Source organism: Populus alba, chromosome 2 (genome assembly GCF_005239225.2).
Source record: "Populus alba chromosome 2, ASM523922v2, whole genome shotgun sequence".
Lineage (NCBI taxonomy): Eukaryota > Viridiplantae > Streptophyta > Magnoliopsida > Malpighiales > Salicaceae > Populus > Populus alba.
The window spans coordinates 11,127,500-11,141,903 of NC_133285.1; the positions used below are offsets into that span (position 1 = coordinate 11,127,500).

At 31.3% G+C, this 14,404-nt stretch overlaps 2 protein-coding genes and 1 non-coding gene across 5 annotated transcripts; all 3 read left to right on the top strand.

Annotated features, from left to right (window-relative positions):
- Positions 1 to 655: 655 nt before the first annotated feature.
- LOC140954143 (uncharacterized) lies at positions 656 to 7,746 on the top strand. 3 transcript variants are annotated; one of them, XM_035052816.2, is made up of 6 exons: positions 656 to 789; positions 1,067 to 1,159; positions 1,510 to 1,540; positions 6,996 to 7,022; positions 7,111 to 7,243; positions 7,343 to 7,746. In XM_035052816.2, exons 1-6 carry the CDS (start codon positions 724 to 726, stop codon positions 7,395 to 7,397), a joined length of 405 nt encoding a protein of 134 aa, XP_034908707.1. In that variant the 5' UTR covers positions 656 to 723; the 3' UTR covers positions 7,398 to 7,746. The 3 variants fall into 3 exon arrangements, 2 of the variants coding, with proteins under 2 accessions (XP_034908707.1, XP_073263698.1); XR_012169225.1 differs by lacking the exons at positions 6,996 to 7,022; positions 7,111 to 7,243; positions 7,343 to 7,746 and adding exons at positions 1,919 to 2,040; positions 2,730 to 2,869; XM_073407597.1 differs by lacking the exons at positions 6,996 to 7,022; positions 7,111 to 7,243; positions 7,343 to 7,746 and adding exons at positions 930 to 953; positions 1,919 to 2,013 and having other exon boundaries at positions 666 to 789; positions 1,067 to 1,257.
- Positions 2,765 to 7,224, top strand: LOC118044500 (uncharacterized). The gene is given in 10 exon segments (XM_073407596.1): positions 2,765 to 3,808; positions 3,810 to 3,935; positions 3,937 to 4,116; positions 4,212 to 4,898; positions 4,982 to 5,065; positions 5,302 to 5,377; positions 5,504 to 5,820; positions 5,931 to 6,129; positions 6,996 to 7,022; positions 7,111 to 7,224. Coding segments are annotated over 8 exon segments (2,706 nt in total). The 3' UTR covers positions 6,123 to 6,129; positions 6,996 to 7,022; positions 7,111 to 7,224.
- Positions 7,747 to 9,964: 2,218 nt separating the features above from the next.
- LOC118044522 (U2 spliceosomal RNA) lies at positions 9,965 to 10,160 on the top strand. Its single transcript, XR_004686801.1, has one exon. It is a non-coding gene; the product is annotated as a U2 spliceosomal RNA (small nuclear RNA).
- Positions 10,161 to 14,404: the final 4,244 nt, after the last annotated feature.

The following is a 14,404-nucleotide window of genomic DNA, read 5'->3' on the forward strand; positions in this document are numbered from 1 at the left end:
CCGTCAGTTAATTTACATTATCCACTTACGAAGATTTTAAAAAATAAATTCCAAACGATTACATATATTTAACTTCCCATAAAAACAAGAGTAGAATGGAGGGCAGTTTCTTCATGAAAATATCGAATTAACCTCTAAAATATTTTTATTTATTTATTTGATTTTTTATTTTTTTAAAAAAATTAATTTTTTAATTTTATTTTTTTATATTTTCAAATTATTTTATATGTTAATGTTAAAAAATAAAAAAAAATGTTATTTTAAGATATTTTAAATGAAAATACTTTTAAAAAATAATAATTATTAATAATATGCTTAACATCAACCCATTTGATGTTATTACAAGGAGGGTTAACATTGAAATTATTTGAAGGATAAAAGTATGTTTATTCTGTGGTTAACAAATATTTTTAAAAAGTTTTAATTTTTTTTTTATATTTCTAGATAGTTTTGAAATACTGATATAAAAATAAATTTTAAAAAATATATTATTTTAATATATTATTAAATAAAAAAATATTTTTAAAAAAAATCCAAACCATATTCCAATCACAGACAGTACCTAAGAAGTGAAAGTGAAACTTCATTAGATTTGTAGTGGTTTATCCAAAGAAAACTCAACAACGTACTGTAGTTCAATACGTTTTCTTTTCTTTTTTCTTTTTTCTGTTTCTTATTATTCGGTTCGAAGAGAGAAAAACCCATTTCTTATTACAGAAAGAAATGCAGGGTGATGAGGCCAGGGTCTTGCTAGGCTTCCCTCCCAATTCCCGCCCCACTCTCTCTCAGGTCAACTCTCTCTCTCTCTCTCCTTCTTCAATTTCTTCTGCAATTGATTTTAACACAGCGTCTGATCCGTTAGTCGTTTCTCTTTCGAATCTATATTTTATGAGTTCCAGTAAATAAATAAAATTAATTTATAATTCTAGGGTTTGAATACTTCACTTTCTATGGTAATCGATCATTGATCCTCAAGCTAAGCTAAGCTAAGCTCTTCTCTTTGTTTCCTTGCTTCTTGTTGTCAAATGAATTATTTATTTATTTGCTTCTCCATCTTATGTGTTAGGTTAAAGCTGCATACAGAAAGAAAGTATGGGAATCTCATCCTGACCTCTTTCCTCTTCATGAAAAGCCCGGTGCCGAGTCCAAGTTTAAGCTGGTGATTAAGCACTCACAAACCTTTTTATTTGTCATCTCCTTTTCTTTTTCAGTGTTTCAAGAGTTTTGTGTCTTCTCAACTTATGGCTGGTTACTTCGGTAAAAACTGACACACTTTGTGTGGCTAAAATGCTTGCTTGCATCAGTATTATGATTAGGCCTAGGCGGATGAACGGTCATTATAGCATCAATGCGCATTTTGCTGTAGTAATTCGATTTGTAATTTTTGTCCCTCTTTTTTTAAATAATGTCAAACTAAATGTTGCGAGTCTTTAGGTTGTGTATTGTGCCAGGTAATTTTTTTTATATATAATTGTTTTCATGGTTCTAACTTTTTTGCGTTTGCTGCAGATTTCAGAAGCTTACACTTATTTGCAGACTGGTAATTCTTCACTTCTCTTTGTATCACGAGATATATCGAAAAACTTAAATCGTGGTTTGCAAGCTCTGAAAAATGGATAGGAAAACTTATTGGAAGTGGTCGAAGCTGCGATTCTGCATTAATATTCTCATGGTTTTGCATGCATGTATTTGAGATGTTGATTGACTTTGAATAGAAACTTCTAGAAACATTGTGTCAATTTCATACTGTTGCATCTCCTGTCTGTTTGCTGAGATGACTTTGTTGTAGTAAATCTGTTATTTGCTTTTTTTTTTCTTTGTGGGTGTATTTTTTTTGCTGTGTCCTCCTTTTCATGTTAATTGCTTGCTCTTTGGGTTCTCAACTCACTTGTTACTGTAGCTTTTGTAACTAACACAGGTTTATTTGGAAGACCCATTTTACGGTTTTGACTTTGAGGAAGAAACACAAGTCAACTAGGTTTAGAGGTACATGAACCAGGAGCCTTGCACTTGAGAAAGGATTTCCAGGGTGATAACATGGTAAATTGATTCTATTACTGAATTTGTTTCCTATTTTTCTTGCTGCATGGTATTGATGAAACTCAGAATTGCCCATGTTATTTTCTTTTTCTTTATTTTGTTGTGGATGTTGCTGGTGTTGTGTTGTTGTGGGTGTCCTACTTTCTTTGTCAGTGGGATGACTTTGTCCTTTGCTTGGAATATATGGAAATATGGTGGGGCATGTGAAATTTTCTTTGTTGTATTAAGGATTTTGTTTTAGTTTTTTTTTAGACTGAATTTCATGTCAAATTGAAGTCCTTAATTTGTGCTCCACCACCACATTCATCATCTATTTAGTTAACCCAGTATCATTGCTTGTCTTTTGGATCATAATTTGTTCAACCTTAATCATTTTATATATTTATATCTTAGTTGGATCTTTTTTTCTTCGTCCTTTTCAATTTTGCTCAAAGTCCTGTTATATCAAGGACATCTGCCAGTAAACTACAAGCACCAAAAACCAAGACCAATCTCAAGATATGATTTTATCATAATGTATATCTCTTTTGTTGCAATAATATTGTTTCTGATTTAGGAAGGCTCCTTTGTCTGGTGCTTTTATTACCCCCTTAGATAGTAGTCTTTTGGTTGCTCTAAAATTTAAATCCCTGCATGTTTTCATTTTTGATAGCTTTTTGTTTATTTTAATGCTTCTTTGAATGTAACAGCCAAGGATATAAGCTGCTGCTGTGCTAATACACGAATGTTTGAAGAAATGGCCCCACTTCGATCCTCAGGATATATTGATCCTGGATGGGAACATGGCATTGCTCAAGATGAAAGAAAAAAGAAGGTCAAATGCAACTACTGCGGGAAAATAGTTAGTGGTGGAATATTCAGATTGAAACAACATTTAGCCAGAATGTCTGGTGAAGTTACTCATTGTGTTAAGGTTCCTGAGGAAGTATGCTTCAATATGAGAAAAAACCTGGAAGGATGCCGTTCAGGTCGAAAGCGAAGGCAAGCTGAATTTGAACAGGCACCTTTAGCTTTCCACTCTAATGAGTATAATGACATGGAGGAAGCTTCCTGCAGTTACAAACAAAAAGGCAAAAAGGTGGTGGGTGACAAGAACTTGGTTATAAGGTTTGCTTCTCTTCGATCCTTAGGATACGTGGACCCGGGCTGGGAACATTGTATTGCTCAAGATGAAAAGAAGAAAAGGGTGAAGTGCAATTATTGTGAGAAAATTATTAGTGGAGGCATCAACCGCTTTAAACAACATCTGGCTAGGATCCCTGGGGAAGTTGCCTATTGTGACAAGGCACCTGAGGATGTGTACCTTAGAATCAAGGAGAACATGAAATGGCACCGTACTGGTAGAAGGAATCGGAAACCTGAATCTAAAGAGATATCCACTTTCTATACCAACTCAGATAACGAGGATGAAGAGGAGGAGCAGGAGGGAGGGTTGTTGCAATATTCAAATAAGGATTTGCTGGCCATTGATGATAAAATTTCAGACAATGACATCAGAAATAATATCAAGGGGAGGTCCCCTGGTAGTAGCAGCAACGGTGCTGAACCACCAATGAAAAGATCAAGATTGGATTCAGTGTTTTTGAAGTCTCTTAAAAACCAAACATCATCGCACTACAGGCAAACAAAAGCAAAGATGGGTTTTGAGAAGAAAGCTCTAAAGGAAGTGATCTCTTCCATCTGCAAATTCTTTTATCATGCAGGAATCCCTTCAAATGCAGCAAATTCCCCATATTTCCTCAAAATGCTGGAGTTGGTTGGCCAATATGGGGCCTGGTCTGCAGGGACCTTCAAGCCAACTGCTATCTGGTCGGTTTCTTCAGGATGAGATCATTACAATAAAAGAATATCTTGAAGAGTTTAAGGCATCTTGGACAATTACTGGCTGTTCTATTTGTTGCTGATAGTTGGAACGATCTCCAGGGTAGGACATCAATTAACCTTGTGGCCTGTTGTCCCCGAGGTGCATACTTTGTTTCTTCTATTGATGCCACTGATATGATAGAAGATGCCGCAAGCCTTTTCAAGTTGTTGGACAAGGTGGTGGAAGAGATTGGTGAGGAAAATGTTGTTCAGGTAGTTAAATATTTATTTCTGACATTTCTCACGTTACTCAAATGCACTCGTAAACGGGTGCCTAATAAGCTGTTTTCTTCTGGTTTCCGACACAGGTAATCACTAAAAACACCGCCAGTTTTAAGACTGCTGGGAAGATGCTTGAAGAGAAAAGGAGAAATTTATTTTGGACACCATGTGCTATCCATTGCATTGATCAAATGGTAGAGGACTTTTTGAATATAAAATGGGTAGGAGAGTGCGTAGATAAGGCTAAAAAAGTTACAAGGTTTATTTACAACAATACTTGGTTGTTGAATTATATGAAAAAAGAATTCACAAAGGGACAAGAACTTCTCAGGCCAGCTGTTACTAAGTTTGGCACTACAGTCTTCACATTACAAAGTTTGTTGGACCAAAGGGTTGGTCTTAAGAGAATGTTCCAAACAAGCAAATGGATATCTTCCCGATTTCCCAAATCAGATGATGGTAGAGAAGTTGAAAAAATTGTCTTAAATGCCACATTCTGGAAGAAGTTGCAGCACGTGAAAAAATCTTTAGAACCGGTTGCGCATGTTCTTCAGAAGATAGATAGTGATGAAACCCGATCAATAGCATATATATATAATGACATGTGTAGAGCTAAACATGCAATTAAAGTTATTCATGGGGATGATGCACGGAAATATGGACCTTTCTGGACTGTGATAGAAAACCAATGGAGCTCTCTGTTTCATCACCCACTTTACGTGGCTGCTTACTTTCTAAATCCATCTTACCGCTATCGACCTGATTTCCTATTGGTATGAGCTATGTCAACTACACCTCTTTTGGTTTTAAGCTTAATGTCCTGCCATTCTGTCCTTATGTCATTTCTTTGTCATAGATTCCTGAGGTTATGCGTGGTCTAAATGAATGTATTGTTCGACTGGAAGTTGACAATGGCAAAAGAATTTCTGCATCCATGCAGGTAATGTGCCTTTTGTTTTTGTTATTTTTGGTTGCTGTTGTATCATTTTTAAGGACAGGACTCACATTAGAGATATTTTCGTTTAGTTAGTTGTCTGAAGGTTAGGCTACCATTAATTTGTGCTGCACTAAATTATGCCACAAAATGCAGCCAAAAGAACTATTTTCAAGCTCATGATTTGATGTTTTGTTATGTATTCTTAATTTTGTTGATCTTTAAATGTGTGACCCCAGCAGATCCCTGATTTTGTGGCTGCGAAAGCTGATTTTGGAACTGATTTGGCTACTAGTACTAGAATGGAGCTTGATCCAGGTAATTTGTCCAAGGTGTCATGCATCTTTGATTAAGCATAAATCAAATTATCGAGTTTGATTGCTTATATTGTTATGCAAAATCAAGAGGTGATCTAAATGTGTACACTTATCAATATCTTATTAGCTGCATGGTGGCAACAACATGGGATAAGTTGCTTAGAGCTTCAACGAATTGCCATTCGTATACTAAGCCAGACATGCTCATCTCGCATATGTGAACACACTTGGAGTATATATGATCAAGTTCATAGTAAAAGGCATAGTACTGCATCCCGGAAGAGATGGAACGAGCTTACCTTTGTCCACTATAATTTGCGTCTAAGAGAACGCCAACTTGGAAGAAAGCCTGGTGATGTGGTCTCATTTGACAACTTAATTACTGAAAACATACTGGATGACTGGCTTGTAGAGTCAGAGAAACAAACCATGCAAGAAGATGAGGTACCTCCAATTATATCTACTTTTTCTCAAAATATTCTTTTATCTCGCACATTGCCTCAATTCTTCAGGGAGTGATTGAGAACTTGGTGAAACCTCTGGTCCTGTTTTAGGAGATCCTTTATAATGAGATGGAACAATTTGATGGAGACGAAATGGATGAGAATGACCATAAAGAAAAGAGACCTGCAGATATGGTGACATTGGCAGGGGTACTTGAGCCTTTAGATGTTATTCCTGCTGCCGGAGGAGTTACCACTGATGATGATGGTCTTGATTTTCTTGATGATGATTTGACAGATTAGTTAATATGTATGTGGCTCATCAAACCTGGAGTAAGCAGTGAGATACAAGTTTAATATTTTGATAGCAAAGTGAATCGGTAATATCATAGACCGATTATCATCTTGTATTTTGTTATGCAGTATGTGATCTTCGTACAGTCCTAATTGATTCTGTCACATTTCCAGGTGTCTTTCCTTATTCTGATATCTATTTTTTATTTCTTCATCATAAAATAGTTGATCCCCACTAAGTAGCCTATCTAACCTATATTTTCTGTCTTTGTTCTTCAATGAAATTGGTTCATTTGATTTATTTTTTCTCAACTCTGTGTTTTGTAATTATGTTCTTGATTTGGTATTTTGATGGTGTTGGCACTACAGGTGTACTTGTTAATGATGTCCTTCTGCCCATTCTAATTTTATATGCATATATGCTTGCTGCTTTTGTAACAGATAATCTTACATCTCATATAGTCTTACATGTTTAGCAACTATTCTGAGACTGGAGTTTAGATGAGTTAGTATTTATTAATATCCATGTTCATGAAGTTATCAGTTTATTTATATGAATGAATGCCTCTTGTCTTTAAAAGTGTGGATTCATATTGATTGTTGGAGGTCAAGTTCCCTTAAAAATTTAGATAAACAATTAACCAAACATTGGAGATGAAATTCCATTTGCTTTAAATATTAAATGAATGCAATCTTGAATTTTTTGTGTGAGATCATTCAGTTGCAGTGTCTAATTGGAAAATGTCATTTGGATGAGTTTGCAAACCACGATTTATGTGTTAATCACCCTGTTCAGAAGATTATGAAGCCGTTGCTTAGCTGAACTGCTATTTACTACCAATGAGAATGAGTTATTAAACGTTTCATGTATGGCAACCGCAGGTGCAAAAGGCGAAGATTCAGCTTCAGGTAACATTGCTTTTTTACTTGCAATTTTGTTTTCTCTGTTCTTTTTCTGGCTGTCATCACTCGATCAAACATGAGCTGTCTTGTTTAGCCGCATATGCTCGAGTTGTGAGGACCGGAGTGCCAAGAGCGCATGGTGGAAAAAGCAATCGTGCTCTGATTCAGATCCCTTTCCTTTTTATTATTCTGGGAACGGTTGGACTGGGGGGGTTAAATGCCACCAGGTGATTAGCAGTGTCAACCCAAAGGATTGTCAAATTTTTGCCAGAAGCTTTTGTTTAGAGTATGTGGTCTCATCTATCTTTGATTGTTTTGCTTCTCAGGGCTTACAAAAAGCAGAAAGAGGCGCATCCTTCTCACAACCCTTTTCTTCCGTGATGTGACATCCTCGGCAGAATCCATTTGGAATTATGTAGAGGTTATTAGTTAACCTCAGCATCAGGATGTGGCTGTGATTATGATGCATCGCATCAATGTGGTTTGTCTGTATGGCATGCTGCTCATGGGTGTGTTCAAGCCCATCATCATCATCATCATGTTGACTGCAGATATAAATTAATTATTATCATCATCATTATTACATCTGTGGTTTCGCCGTCTCTATAATTTTATAGCCTTTGTGGGCAGTTACTAGGAAATGAGAAAACTGCAGCTGTGAGATGATTTCCATGGCTTGAGCTTTTGAGTTCAAGTTTAGCTAATAGAATGTATTGATATGATATCTGAAGCCTGTCATTTGGATGCCTTGTTAGGACCCGCACTGGAGTGTTGATGGAGGACGGCGACTTGGTTTCCAATTTATCTACAAGACTTGTATGGACATCAGGGCATAGCAAATAAAGTTTCAGATAAAAAATCCGCAAAGAACATATGAACCACTTGTTTACCGACAGGCCCTAGGTTAAAATGTTGTTAATAAATCCAAAGTTTTGATTTTGGAGAAATATGATTTCAACGCCAGAACAAAACAAAAATGATTCTTTTTTAAGAAATATTATTTTAATGTTAAAAGTTTTATGACAATCTTGATTTTGTTTTTAGTTGAAAGAAAACACCACCTTCTCTAAATATTATTATTATTATTATTATTATTATTATTATTGTACATACTAATACTTTTTATTTGATTAAAAAATGTATATTCCCCCCTGCCACACGGATAATTCTAAGGCTCGGTTTGTCTAAACTTTTGCCTTCTGCATTCTAATTTCATCCCTTAGCTTTTTCTACCTTTTTATTTTATTGAGATTTTTTTGTTTGTTTTTTATAGATTCATGATATGATTATAAGTTTTAAAGGTTAACTCGGGTTAATTTTAATTTTTGATTTTTGATTTTTTATTAAGTTTTTTTTATAAATTTGATTTATTCATCTTTTAATATTTAATCTTTTTAATTGATATTTGTGCTTTTTCAAAAAATTTCTTTCCATGGGGTTATTTCAATTCTATATTTATAGTCATGGGATTTGTAGGATAATTCAAGTTGACTCAATTTTTTTTTTTATTGCTTTTATTTTTTTTTTATTTTTTTATTTTTATCACTCTAATTTTTTTGTTGTAGATTTTTGCTTTTTTGGGGGTTTTCCTTCTATAAGGTCAATTTTGGTTTTATGATCATAATTATGAGTTTTGAAGGTTAACATGAATTGACTTGAGTATTTTTTTAAGTTTCTTTTTAATTTCATCATCTAATTTTTATTTTGAAATTGATTTTCATGTTTTTTTTTTTTTTTTTTTATAGAGTTATCTCAATTTTATACTCATGGTCGTGGGGTAGCGGTTAACTTGAGTTGATCTAGATCTTTTTTTTTTCTAGTGTCACCGTTCAACATTTAGGTTTCGATAGTTGGGCTTATTCATTTTTTTGTTAATGACTTTTTTAATTCTTTATTGGAACGAATAATTATTTGATTGAATAAAAATTTTATTTTAAAAAACAAAGTTATTAAATATAACTGAGTATATAATTTATATTGCAAGATTAAATATTTTTTATCTTATTTATCTTTTAATAAATATCAATTAACCGTGTGTAAATATTTCAATTTATAATTGAAAATCTTTTTGTATCAAAAAATGTTGGAAATGCCTATATATATTTATTTTTTTTTCACTTCAGAAAATTATCCGATATGTTACGAAACAGATTTTAAATAGCTAGTTAAAACCACCTAATGGAGAAATTTTTGGATTGGCAAGTATGCTGTTGGGCAGCGACGAGTATCACATCAAATACTTGAAAAGTAAAAGCAAGAAAGTGACAAGGCAAAGACTTGATTAATCCATGTGGTGGCTGCCCTGTTCTTCTTATTAATCTTTAACTCCAGGAAACAATGAGAAGGTGCCTTATTCTTCATCATGCCTTGTTTTCTTATGAAAAGTTTTAGAATGAACATCCGCGCTTTCTCCTTTAGTAGCTTTTTTAACTGTAATGCAATCCCCACTCATTCTGAGTGTAAAAATTGCATTGCATCTCTTACTTTTGGTCAATGGAAGAAGGATACAAAGGACAAAATCTACAGCTTACAGAAAGAGCTAAGCAGGAGGAGCAGCTTGAAATTCACTGAGCCACAGGATCTCAGCCAAGGCAAAAAACACACCACCTTGCTTTTCTAAGGAATATGGTAGTGATTAATTTTTAAAATATTTTTTATTTTAATATATTAAAATAATATTTTTTATTTTTTAAAATTTATTTTTGATCTCAGGACATTAAAATAATTTAAAAATATTAATTTGATGAAAAAAAAAATCAAACCTTTTTTAAATTATTTTCAAAGTACAATGTCAAACATACCCGATTCTCTCCCATGAGAGGCAGGCAGGTGGCTGCTGCTGTCTGGTGCTTGTGCTGCGTTTCCAGTCCCACATCGAAAAGAACTGAAAACACGCGTGTGAACGTAAAGGTAGTCTATAAAAAGAGAAGCGTGAGACAGTTTAAAGCATACCTTTCTCGGCCTTTTGGCTAAGATCAAGTGTAGTATCTGTTCTTATCAGTTTAATATCTGATACGTGGGCCAATGGCCCACACGATATTAAATTTATTTTTCAAAGGGGAAGGCCTATTCCAGTAGCTTGCTACTGAGGTCCTCGCGCGTCGCCTTTGCGTTGCACTGCTGCATCGGCCTGGCGCACCCTTCCAATAGAAGTTAAATAATTCGAAGCTTGGAAAGCTATTAATAGCATAAACTAGTAGATGTAGGTAGCCCAGTGATTTTAGCTTGCTCGGCGTCCTACAGTACTTTTACCTTCTACTTTCTAAGCCCTTGGTCACGGTGGGGACTGAATTGTGGATTGTTAAGTGATAATGGAGATTGAAATTTTTAAGATGTAGTTCTTCCTGCTAATTGGATCAAAAATTTTAAAGATAAAAATATTATATGTTTCTTTTTTAAATAAATATTTAAATTATAAACATATTAAATTAATATGAGTTAATTAATAAAAATTATGATTTGTTCTACTTCAATTTTTTTTATTTAGTTATATAATAAAAAAAAAATATAACTACCAATTCAAAATCAAACATGTACTAAAAAATAAAAATAAAAAATCATGATCATGATCATGCTAGGTCAAGTGAGCATAAAATTAATTATTTATTAAATATCAAAATATATATATATAGAAATAGTAATTGTGCAAAGTTTTGTTTTTTCAATTAACATACTTAAAAAGCTTTTTGTAATTTCATTTTTATAATTCCTTGAAAACTATTTAATTAATCATCAAAAACTAATTAAATAATGCTTTAATCATTCTTTTGATCATACATTTCATATGGTGAATATATTTATTACTATATTTTAACATTATGTTTTTTAAAATAATTATATTTTAACTATTTCAATATATATTTCATTATTAATCTTTGCACAAATAATTAGGTTTTTTTAATGAAAGTAAAAAATAAATATTGATAAACTATTAAAATATCTAATGAAATAAAAAGTTTTAAATTCTTTTTTTAAACTTATGCTTCCTTTGTACAGTCATATTTTCTCTTATATATTTTTTCTAATGTCCCTCAAATAAGAAATTAATTTTTTAAAACTAAAACAAAAATAAGATACCCAAAAAACCATATTAAAAGACTAATTTAATAAATAAAAAATAAAAAGTAACAAAGAAAAAAAGGTATGCTGGCTCGACCTTGTGGCTAAACACATCTAGGCTTGTAAAATAAGGCCTAGGTGTGTGGGATTTCTAGTCCACTCCTTTTATTTTATTTTTTAAAAAAACCCTTAAACAACACCTCATCTAGCTACCTAGGTTTTGACCGCCATAAAGGCAACAATGGGGTTTGATTTTTGTTTTACCTAAAAATCATTTTTCAAACAATTTTGACTAAAAACCTAATAAAACACCCTAGAAACCTAAAAACAAGTATTTGTGGCATCAATTAACCCAAAATGGGTTATAAAACAAAAAAAAAAAAATCAATCCAAATTGAAAAAAAACTTTCAAAGCCCAGATCTACCTACTCATGGGTGTTTACATAAAAAACTCATCACCATTAAACGTCTCTCATCAAATGAAATCCATCAACACCAAAATAGATTTTTTCATGGTCAAAATTGATATCAACTGATAATTTCACTTTTCAACTAGAATACGATAAATTTTTCTCTTTTTTTTTTATTTTATGGATAGAAATGTTTTTTTTTTTAAAATCAACCCCAGATTACTTTACCCTGTTTTTGTTTTTCATGATAGATTAGCTAAACTAAGAAAAAAAAAGAAGATGAAATGGCATTGAAATAGATTAATAATTTAATTAACTTTTATATCAAAATAAAATTTACAAAAAACTATAAGAATTATAAACAAAGAAGAAAGAAAGAATGAGGATTAAAAGCATTTTTTTGTCATTTTATATTTTCCATGAATGATTTCCTTGTTACACTTTGGCCCCTTTGTAATCTTTTTATAGTAAACAAAAAATTTTAAAACTTGCTAGATAAATAGGTATAAAAGGGTGTGATGTTTTTTAAAAAGAGTTGGAGGATCAAATTATAAAATAATGTCAGCATTGCAATGTTTTACCTAATCATTTTTTTATATTCTATAATATCCATTTTGTCTCTAACGTTGTATATATATTCACTAGATACTTAACCTGTATTTCACCGCGGGTCAAATATTTGTTTTCCAAAAAAAAGTTGTGTACACAAGTGTTTTTCGACTCTTTTTCATGGTTAAAACAATTCCAAGCAAAAAATTAAAAAGTTTATGCATATATGTAATCAAATAAATCGAGAAGTATGCAAGTTAATAAATGAAAAAAAAAACATAAACGATAACTAAAAATAAAAACTGGAAAAATTGAAAGACATGTGCAAATTAAGATATTTAATCTTGCAGGACGAGATATTTACCTAGTTGTGTTTGCTAAATTTATTTGTTAAAATAATACACATTAAATTAATTGAATAAAATAAAAGGAAAACAAATACTATGCAAGATTGCAGAAATTAAAAAATGTCATCTGAAAAATAAATATTCGTTATTTTAAAAATAAAGCTCTTCTATATAAAAGATAAAAGAAATTATAGATAAATTAGAAAAATCTCTTCAAATATTAAACCTTAAATGCATGCAAAAATAACTAAAAAAGTAATTATAATTTAAAAGAGGCTTTCTAAACAAAATAAAAGAGTTGAGGGGTATTAATATAAATATAAATAAAAAATAATTATGAAAAAAACATATAGAAAGCATTAATGTAAAAAATAGAAAACAATAATTTAAAAAAAGAAAAGAAAAGAGAAGGCCAAGCACTGCTGAGCTTGACAAACCACACCAGCTCACCTAGCCTATTTCATTAAGGCCGTGTGCTTGGGTATTTTTTTTTTTGTAGTTTTTTGAAAAAAAAAAAAAAAGATTTAGAGACGATATTATATATAGCTAAAAGAGCTCAGACTTTTACTGTGGACTGCACTGTGCAGTCTACAGTAAAAGTCTGAGCTATCATGCTCTTTTTTTTTTTAACCTTTTGCTTTTTATTTTTTAAGTCTTTTTTTTCATTTTTTTTAATTGAGTTGTCTTTTTTTTTTTTTTACTTTTTTTTTTCTTTGTTTTTTTTTTAATTGATATTTTTTTAAAAAAAATTTTGTTAATGTTAAATTTTTTTGTATCTCAAACTTTTATAACATGCATTCCGGGTTTATCGGGTTAACCCAGATTTTTTTTTCTGGTTTCATAGGTTAACCAAATTAATTATGGGTTAACCCATCAATTTTTTTTTTCTATGCAGCTATCAAACTTTCATGACGCGAATCCCTGGTTTGATGGGTTACCTTGGTTTGAGGGTTAACCCAATTAATTCAGATTTTTTTTTTTTTACTTTTTGCTTTTCTTTTCTTTTTTTTTTTTAATGGATATTTTTTTAAAAAAAATAATTAATTTTAAAATTTTTTCTATCTTAAACTTTTATAACACATATTATAACACATATTCCAGGTTTAATGGTTAGCTCAGATTTTTTTTTTGTTTTTCTTTTTAATTAATTTTTTCATTTCCACAAACTTTTACTGTGGATTGCACTGTGCAGTCCACAGTAAAAGCTGAGCTGTCATGCTTTTTTCCTTTTTTTTAAGTCTTTTTTTTCATTTTTTTTTAGTTGAGCTGTCTTTTTTTTTCCTTTTTTTTTTACTTTTTTTTTTCTTCATTTTTTCTTTGTTTTTGTTTAATTGATATTTTTTTAAAAAAAAATTTGTTAATGTTAAATTTTTTTGTATCTCAGACTTTTATAACATGCATTCCGGGTTTATCGGGTTAACCCAGATTTTTTTTCTGGTTTCATAGGTTATCCAAATTAATTATGGGTTAACCCATCAATTTTTTTTTCTATGCAGCTATCAAACTTTCATGACGCGAATCCCTAGTTTGATGGGTTAACTTGGTTTGAGGGTTAACTCAATTAATTCATATTTTTGTTTTTACTTTTTGCTTTTTTTTTTCTTTTGTTTTTTTAATGGATATTTAAAAAAAAATTTATTAATGTTAAATTTTTTTTCTATCTCAAACTTTTATAACACACATTCCAGGTTTAATGGGTTAACTCAGATTTTTTTTTTGTTTTTTCTTTTTAATAAAGTTTTTCATTTTCACAATAAAACACTGATTCCGTAGGCGTTTTTTTTTTTTATTAAAAGTTGTCTTAGTTTTTTTTAGCTGTTTTTTTTTTTTTTTATGTTTTTTGGGATTTTTTTTTGCTTCTTCCTTTGTTTTTTTTGAACAAAATTTTTTTGTTTAATTTAGTTTATTAATGTTTAATTTTTTTATTTAGTTGTCAGACTTTCATGACACGTTTACCGGATTTAAAGGGTTAACTTGGTTTGACAAGTTAAATAGATTTTTTTTTTGCTTTTTATTCTTTTGA